The 9,606-nt window shown below is 49.7% G+C and overlaps 1 protein-coding gene across 1 annotated transcript in view; it reads right to left on the minus strand.

Annotated features, from left to right (window-relative positions):
- Positions 1-704: 704 nt before the first annotated feature.
- The window catches only part of p4ha1a (prolyl 4-hydroxylase, alpha polypeptide I a), a 38,366-nt gene continuing 29,464 nt past the window's right edge, over positions 705-9,606 (minus strand). The window contains exons 12-15 of the mRNA XM_079493523.1: positions 4,960-5,025; positions 4,741-4,809; positions 3,703-3,799; positions 705-3,174 (exon numbers count right to left, since the gene is read on the minus strand). Of these exons, the coding sequence (XP_079349649.1) occupies positions 3,104-3,174; positions 3,703-3,799; positions 4,741-4,809; positions 4,960-5,025 (303 nt within the window). The 3' untranslated portion in view covers positions 705-3,103. The remainder of the gene's footprint in view (positions 3,175-3,702; positions 3,800-4,740; positions 4,810-4,959; positions 5,026-9,606) is intronic.

Raw genomic sequence — 9,606 nt, forward strand, 5'->3', positions numbered from 1 at the left:
CCTGACATGGGGGAGTTTCCCTGGTTGGACGTAGCGCTTGGAAGGAACACGTTATTCCAACCAGTTCCTTTCCCCTCCATCAGGCGCCCCGGCTGGCCAGGGGGAGGCCTCAAACCTTCTTCATGTCAAGGGCCCCAGATTGATTCATTTGGCTACGGAGTGGGCCCCCCAATATTTTGTGCCAGGGTCCTCCAGAAATCTATGAGCTTCTATGGGGTAATCTAGGCGGTGGACATTGCTCTTGTCTTCATGTCTTTATGTATGTAAGTTGTCTTGTTCTTTGGGTTATGTCAAATGTGTGTGTGTGTGTGTGTGTGTGTGTGTGTGTGTGTGTGTGTGTGTTCTGCATACTTGGCTGCTGGGACGCAAGACAAATTTCAGTGTGAACTGACAATAAAGTACTACATCACATCATACAGAATACATAATAGACCATATCACACTCGATATTAATATTCACATGACATTTATTTATCTAAAAAACATTTCTCTGCATACATAGAGGTAAAAACCCATACATGTAGCTACAGCACACGCACACACACACACGCACACACACACACACACACGCACACGCACACACACACGCACACGTTTCTTTTTGCAAAGTGACATTTCTCGTCTTGTACACGTTTTTATCAGCTCAGTACAGCTCAACGATGGAGGGATCAATGAATGAATGAATGGATGGATGGAAAAATGTATACAAAAAAAAAAAGGTCTTTATTACCAACACAACTGGAGCCAAATTAAAGTATCTCAATTACCTTTATACAAATCCACAGCCTTAACAGAAAGCTGCATCAGAGCGTCACATTGCACTTTCTGCACATTCCATTCGTTAAGAGGAGAAAAGGATTGTGTCATTAGAACAGGGCCCTTTCCCCCTTCGCTTAACCCGACTCCGCCAGCTGGTGGCAGCAGTGAGTTCCTCCTCCTGCTCCCATCTGCCCATCTGGTTCCTCTCGGGCAGAGACGATGCACTCCGAGCCATTTCTGACCGGAGAGATATGCTAGAGGCGGGATCAACTCGATACTGATGACGTATTGAAGCGCTGCCACATAACAGTGCAAATGTAAACACAACCTAACAAGACAACAACTCAAAATTATTATGGAGATATCATATTTGTCCCGCTGCTTCCGGGTTCATCGTTTCTGCTTGAGAGAGCCCAGATCCAGGCAGGAGGAGGGAACTTGTGAACTCAATACTGCCGCAATCTGGCGGAGTCAGGTTACCCTTCGCTGAGAGAGAGACAAGCGGGTCCGGGAACCCCCTAGGGGTCCTGGACCCGCTGTTGAAGACCCCAGCATTAGAGCATGAACCCCCTAGGGGTCCCGGACCCGCTGCTGAAGACCCCTGCATTAAAGCATGAACCCCCTAGGGGTCCCGGACCCACTGTTGAAGACCCCTGCATTAAAGCATGAACTATAAGAAGCATATGATGGTTGACATGGATGTCTAGCTGCTGTCGGGGAGAAACCACCTAACTGAAATGAAGAAATCCTTTATATTTTGAAAACAAAGCAATACAGCCTCATCAAAGCTGGTGTTGTGACTTTATATATATTGTCAATTACTTCCATGAGAAGAGGGGGGAGAGGTGGTGGAGTTAGCTGCCTTTAGCAGTCAGTTTGAGGGTCCAATGGAGTTAAGAGGTTTTGTCCCAAGCACGTTTTAATACTTTCCATTGATTCAATACTTTCGAAACAACACACAGACGTAAAAGGTGTTCAATAGCACTGATTTATGCAAAAAAAGAAAATAAAAAAACTCTAGAATGGAGTTAGGTGGTTTCCTCCCCCGACAGCAACAATGTGTTCATGTAGTGGTTTAAATCGTAAAAGTCCTCCTTCATGCATTTCTTACGCCTCTATCCTGAATATTGGTACTGCAAAACAAGGCAATACTTCTCAACAGTATCACTTGGCATAGTGTAACACTATAGACTCAAATAAGACTCAACCAGGAACTGATATATGATTCAGTCAGTGTGACTTCCAGTCTTCCACTGGCTGAAAACACCACTAGACTATTGGCTCTTTTCGACTACAAGGTTGTCAGAGGTTATGACTTTGTTGTGGCTTAAGTTTCCATTATAACCAGAACCAGGGAGGTGGTACAGTACGTACACTACCTTTACAAATACAAGTAAAGTAAAATTGTGAATGTAACCGATCTACAAGCTCACAGTGCGTTGCAATGTGACTCTCTGTGAGCTTGTAGATCAGCTGGTTTAGCCATTTTTTGGGAAAACCCTTCAGTATACAAGTTCTGTGTTCTGAGAACTGGAGGTTAGCACTCCCTCATAGGCAGCTAGGGCCCAGATTAGATTCTAAGAACCTTATCTGAAACCTTGTGTAGTATGTATGGAAAACAGAAGCTGTCAAATACCCTTTTATGGCACGGCACACTTATATAGTTCTTGTAGTCGAAAAAAGCTATAATATGATCCCTGAACATTAAACTCAGGGTTCATGCAAAAGAAACAACAAAACAAAAAACAACAGCATATCATAAAGGACAAACTGCTCCTAATATCATATCTTAGTGCATTTTCTGGTAACTCTGCTCCGTTCAGATGAGGGAGGAGTGGTTGAGGCACAGAGAGACACAGTGTTCTTTCATTTAGCTACAAATGTCAGTGTTTTTATCTGGCGTTTGTCCCTGAAGGACCTCAGGGCTGAGACACCAAGAAGGCTGTCTGTGTGTGTGATTATCTATCTATCTACTGTATCTATCTATCAGATTTGGCAGCCGTAGAAATACAACTGACTGGACCGTCCATTTTTAACCCTCCCGGAGTTAAATGAACACTGAGGATTTTACTGTACACGAAATAAGGCACTAACTTGACACACACACACACACACACACACACGCACACACAAAAAATCCACACCGAGTCAGGCATACAGTACACACGCGCAGTCGCGCACACTAACAAACACATACATACTTCAGATTAAAAAAATCGAGGTGTCACTTCAGAGTCAGCAGTCAAAGGAACAGGAAATGAAAGGGGGATGGTTGGAGGTGGGGGCTCAGAGGGGGAGGAGTGTGGGGGGGGGCTCAGATGAGGAAGAGTGCTGGGGCGTCCGGTCAGACCGTCTCCGTCAGGTCACAGCGCCTCCTGAACTCCTGGCCTCGCTCGTGGATCCATTTGTTAGAAACTGAAGACAAAGAGGATAAAAACAGGTAAATGGTAAATGGTGCATTTATATAGCACCTTTATCCAAGGCGCTTTACATAGATTGTGCATTACCTTCACCCATTCACACACACATTCATACACCGATGGCGGTGGAAACCATGCAAGGAACCAACCAGCACATCAGGAGCAATTAGGGGTTCAGTGTCTTGCTCAAGGACACTTTGACGCTAACTTTGGGGGAGCCCACAGGGATCGAACTGGCACCCGGTTACCATCCAGCCACTCTACCCCTGAGCCACCGCCGCCCACAGTAAGTAGACATCATCAATAATAATAATAATAATAATACTAATGAATTGCATTTTTATAGCGCTTTTCTATGCACTACGTGCTTACTCAAAGCGCTTACAATGGTCCATTCATTCCTACATTGGGAGGTGAACTAAGCAGCGAACAGTCAACACACACACACACACACACACGGAGTGCAAAACATACTCTCCCCATGCATGCCTTGGGCTGCTGGAGACAAAGATGGCCGACTCACCCCACTTGTTGCCCACCAGGACAGGACAGGCTGCGTGTCTGGTCCTGTAGTCTCCTTCTCCGTCAGGGAAGAGGTTGTACCAGAACACGGCTGACCCCTATATACACATGGATTAAAGATAAATAAAATCTCACCACTGAAAAATGTTGCCAATTGAGTCCTAATATGTAATTTGTGAAAGGAGACGCCACACACTAGCACCGTTTTGGTAGCCATACAGCTAAGGATTGCAATGCAAATAAAAAGTACACGAACACGTGGACTTGGCGCACAGCCTCTACCAATGTCGACGTCAGACTTCGGTGCTCTATAAACAGAGTGGATTGGATTGATAGCCACAGCTCTAGTCTCTACTAGCATTATCAGCATGTGTGGTTCAAAAAGTACTCACAAGTTTTACTTAAAGGACCACTTCACCACTTTAACATCTCTTCATATAATTGGTCAATAATGTTCATGATAAAACACCACAATTTTTTTCTGCTCGTTCTGTGTCTCATATAGGAGGGCTGTGGGCAGTTCAGACATCCGTTTACCAGTGACATCATCGTTAGGCAGATTCTTTTTTAAAACAAGATTTGTTTTAAAATATATTTAGATTTGTATTATCGTGAGACCGATGGCTTCCATTTTTGCATTGCAACTTTTCAGGAAAAGAAAGCCTGTAGTTTCTATTGGCTTGGAATCCCCATCGATGATGTCACTGGTGGACGGGTTTCTGAACTGCCCACAGCCCTCACAGATTGAGTAGAAAAAAATTGCGGTATTTTATCATGATCATTAGTGAGGACCAATTATAGGAAGAGAAGTTGAAAAGTGGTGAAGTGGTCCTTTAAGCCTCAAAATTGTACTTAAGTACAGTACATATGCAAATGCCCTTGGTTACTTTCCACGTTGTGTGCACAGATAGACACCAGGTGGTGCTAAAGCACCTGCACTTCAAAAGGGGCCCTTTTCTCACTTGAGCACCTGCCCCTCAGAATGTCTGTGCACGCCACTGTGTGTTGCCATGTGATGTAGATGTGCTGTGATCTGTACCTTTCTGGGCACCACAGACGCCCCTATGTCTGTGAAGACGGTGGCGCCCCCGGAGGCCACGTCGCTCATCTGCAGCATAGAGGAGAGAGAATGACCCACAGGTCAGAATCAGAATGCATGGGAACTATTCAAGAAATCCAGATTATTTCTTCTTCTGATAAACTGATACGATAAGAATCATTCACAGCTGACAATGTGATTAATTAAAGGGTTACTAACGTATAGCAGCCAGGTGGCGATGCGGTTTCCTGTGCCCAGCTCCTTGAAGGCGTCTGGTTCATCTTTCTGGAGAAGCAAGACAAGACGTTGAGACCCACTGGGGTAGCAGAGTGTTTGAGACCCACTGGGGTAGCAGAGTGTTTGAGACCCACTGGGGTAGCAGAGTGTTTGAGACCCACTGGGGTAGCAGAGTGTTTGAGACCCACTGGGGTAGCAGAGTGTTTGAGACCCATGGGGTAGCAGAGTGTTTGAGACCCACTGGGGTAGCAGAGTGTTTCCACAGTGAGACCCACTGGGGTAGCAGAGTGTTTGAGACCCATGGGGTAGCAGAGTGTTTGAGACCCACTGGGGTAGCAGAGTGTTTCCACAGTGAGACCCATGGGGTAGCAGAGTGTTTCCACAGTGAGACCCACTGGGGTAGCAGAGTGTTTGAGACCCATGGGGTAGCAGAGTGTTTGAGACCCATGGGGTAGCAGAGTGTTTCCACAGTGAGACCCACTGGGGTAGCAGAGTGTTTGAGACCCATGGGGTAGCAGAGTGTTTGAGACCCATGGGGTAGCAGAGTGTTTGAGACCCACTGGGGTAGCAGAGTGTTTGAGACCCATGGGGTAGCAGAGTGTTTCCACAGTGAGACCCACTGGGGTAGCAGAGTGTTTGAGACCCACTGGGGTAGCAGAGTGTTTGAGACCCACTGTGGTAGCAGAGTGTTTGAGACCCACTGGGGTAGCAGAGTGTTTCCACAGTGAGACCCATGGGGTAGCAGAGTGTTTGAGACCCACTGGGGTAGCAGAGTGTTTCCACAGTGAGACCCACTGGGGTAGCAGAGTGTTTGAGACCCACTGGGGTAGCAGAGTGTTTGAGACCCACTGGGGTAGCAGAGTGTTTGAGACCCATGGGGTAGCAGAGTGTTTGAGACCCACTGGGGTAGCAGAGTGTTTCCACAGTGAGACCCACTGGGGTAGCAGAGTGTTTGAGACCCACTGGGGTAGCAGAGTGTTTGAGACCCACTGGGGTAGCAGAGTGTTTGAGACCCACTGGGGTAGCAGAGTGTTTCCACAGTGAGACCCACTGGGGTAGCAGAGTGTTTCCACAGTGAGACCCATGGGGTAGCAGAGTGTTTGAGACCCACTGGGGTAGCAGAGTGTTTCCACAGTGAGACCCACTGGGGTAGCAGAGTGTTTCCACAGTGAGACCCACTGGGGTAGCAGAGTGTTTCCACAGTGAGACCCACTGGGGTAGCAGAGTGTTTCCACAGTGAGACCCACTGGGGTAGCAGAGTGTTTGAGACCCATGGGGTAGCAGAGTGTTTGAGACCCACTGGGGTAGCAGAGTGTTTGAGACCCACTGGGGTAGCAGAGTGTTTGAGACCCACTGGGGTAGCAGAGTGTTTCCACAGTGAGACCCATGGGGTAGCAGAGTGTTTGAGACCCACTGGGGTAGCAGAGTGTTTGAGACCCACTGGGGTAGCAGAGTGTTTGAGACCCATGGGGTAGCAGAGTGTTTCCACAGTGAGACCCACTGGGGTAGCAGAGTGTTTGAGACCCACTGGGGTAGCAGAGTGTTTCCACAGTGAGACCCACTGGGGTAGCAGAGTGTTTGAGACCCACTGGGGTAGCAGAGTGTTTCCACAGTGAGACCCACTGGGGTAGCAGAGTGTTTCCACAGTGAGACCCACTGGGGTAGCAGAGTGTTTCCACAGTGAGACCCACTGGGGTAGCAGAGTGTTTCCACAGTGAGACCCACTGGGGTAGCAGAGTGTTTCCACAGTGAGACCCACTGGGGTAGCAGAGTGTTTCCACAGAGACCCACTGGGGTAGCAGAGTGTTTGAGACCCACTGGGGTAGCAGAGTGTTTGAGACCCATGGGGTAGCAGAGTGTTTGAGACCCATGGGGTAGCAGAGTGTTTGAGACCCATGGGGTAGCAGAGTGTTTGAGACCCACTGGGGTAGCAGAGTGTTTGAGACCCACTGGGGTAGCAGAGTGTTGAGACCCACTGGGGTAGCAGAGTGTTTGAGACCCATGGGGTAGCAGAGTGTTTCCACAGTGAGACCCACTGGGGTAGCAGAGTGTTTGAGACCCACTGGGGTAGCAGAGTGTTTCCACAGTGAGACCCACTGGGGTAGCAGAGTGTTTCCACAGAGACCCACTGGGGTAGCAGAGTGTTTGAGACCCACTGGGGTAGCAGAGTGTTTGAGACCCACTGGGGTAGCAGAGTGTTTGAGACCCACTGGGGTAGCAGAGTGTTTCCACAGAGACCCACTGGGGTAGCAGAGTGTTTGAGACCCACTGGGGTAGCAGAGTGTTTCCACAGAGACCCACTGGGGTAGCAGAGTGTTTGAGACCCACTGGGGTAGCAGAGTGTTTGAGACCCACTGGGGTAGCAGAGTGTTTGAGACCCACTGGGGTAGCAGAGTGTTTGAGACCCATGGGGTAGCAGAGTGTTTCCACAGTGAGACCCACTGGGGTAGCAGAGTGTTTCCACAGTGAGACCCACTGGGGTAGCAGAGTGTTTCCACAGAGACCCACTGGGGTAGCAGAGTGTTTCCACAGAGACCCATGGGGTAGCAGAGTGTTTGAGACCCATGGGGTAGCAGAGTGTTTGAGACCCATGGGGTAGCAGAGTGTTTGAGACCCATGGGGTAGCAGAGTGTTTGAGACCCACTGGGGTAGCAGAGTGTTTGAGACCCATGGGGTAGCAGAGTGTTTGAGACCCATGGGGTAGCAGAGTGTTTGAGACCCACTGGGGTAGCAGAGTGTTTAGAGACCCACTGGGGTAGCAGAGTGTTTGAGACCCACTGGGGTAGCAGAGTGTTTGAGACCCACTGGGGTAGCAGAGTGTTTGAGACCCACTGGGATAGCAGAGTGTTTGAGACCCACTGGGGTAGCAGAGTGTTTGAGACCCACTGGGGTAGCAGAGTGTTTGAGACCCACTGGGTAGCAGAGTGTTTGAGACCCACTGGGGTAGCAGAGTGTTTGAGACCCACTGGGGTAGCAGAGTGTTTCCACAGTGAGACCCACTGGGGTAGCAGAGTGTTTGAGACCCACTGGGGTAGCAGAGTGTTTGAGACCCACTGGGGTAGCAGAGTGTTTGAGACCCATGGGGTAGCAGAGTGTTTGAGACCCACTGGGGTAGCAGAGTGTTTGAGACCCACTGGGGTAGCAGAGTGTTTGAGACCCACTGGGGTAGCAGAGTGTTTGAGACCCACTGGGGTAGCAGAGTGTTTGAGACCCATGGGGTAGCAGAGTGTTTGAGACCCACTGGGGTAGCAGAGTGTTTGAGACCCACTGGGGTAGCAGAGTGTTTGAGACCCACTGGGGTAGCAGAGTGTTTGAGACCCATGGGGTAGCAGAGTGTTTGAGACCCACTGGGGTAGCAGAGTGTTTCCACAGTGAGACCCACTGGGGTAGCAGAGTGTTTGAGACCCATGGGGTAGCAGAGTGTTTCCACAGTGAGACCCATGGGGTAGCAGAGTGTTTGAGACCCATGGGGTAGCAGAGTGTTTGAGACCCACTGGGTAGCAGAGTGTTTGAGACCCACTGGGTAGCAGAGTGTTTCCACAGTGAGACCCATGGGGTAGCAGAGTGTTTGAGACCCATGGGGTAGCAGAGTGTTTGAGACCCATGGGGTAGCAGAGTGTTTGAGACCCACTGGGTAGCAGAGTGTTTCCACAGTGAGACCCATGGGGTAGCAGAGTGTTTGAGACCCACTGGGTAGCAGAGTGTTTCCACAGTGAGACCCATGGGGTAGCAGAGTGTTTCCACAGTGAGACCCACTGGGGTAGCAGAGTGTTTGAGACCCACTGGGTAGCAGAGTGTTTCCACAGTGAGACCCATGGGGTAGCAGAGTGTTTCCACAGTGAGACCCACTGGGGTAGCAGAGTGTTTGAGACCCATGGGGTAGCAGAGTGTTTCCACAGTGAGACCCATGGGGTAGCAGAGTGTTTGAGACCCACTGGGGTAGCAGAGTGTTTCAGACCCACTGGGGTAGCAGAGTGTTTGAGACCCATGGGGTAGCAGAGTGTTTCCACAGTGAGACCCACTGGGGTAGCAGAGTGTTTGAGACCCACTGGGGTAGCAGAGTGTTTGAGACCCATGGGGTAGCAGAGTGTTTGAGACCCATGGGGTAGCAGAGTGTTTGAGACCCACTGGGGTAGCAGAGTGTTTGAGACCCACTGGGGTAGCAGAGTGTTGAGACCCACTGGGGTAGCAGAGTGTTTGAGACCCATGGGGTAGCAGAGTGTTTCCACAGAGACCCATGGGGTAGCAGAGTGTTTCCACAGAGACCCATGGGGTAGCAGAGTGTTTCCACAGAGACCCATGGGGTAGCAGAGTGTTTGAGACCCACTGGGGTAGCAGAGTGTTTGAGACCCACTGGGGTAGCAGAGTGTTTGAGACCCATGGGGTAGCAGAGTGTTTGAGACCCACTGGGGTAGCAGAGTGTTTGAGACCCATGGGGTAGCAGAGTGTTTCCACAGAGACCCATGGGGTAGCAGAGTGTTTCCACAGAGACCCATGGGGTAGCAGAGTGTTTCCACAGAGACCCATGGGGTAGCAGAGTGTTTGAGACCCACTGGGGTAGCAGAGTGTTTCCACAGTGAGACCCACTGGGGTAGCAGAGTGTTTGAGACCCACTGGGGTAGCAGAGTG

The sequence above is a fragment of the Electrona antarctica genome, assembly GCF_951216825.1.
Source record: "Electrona antarctica genome assembly, chromosome: 22".
NCBI lineage: Eukaryota > Metazoa > Chordata > Actinopteri > Myctophiformes > Myctophidae > Electrona > Electrona antarctica.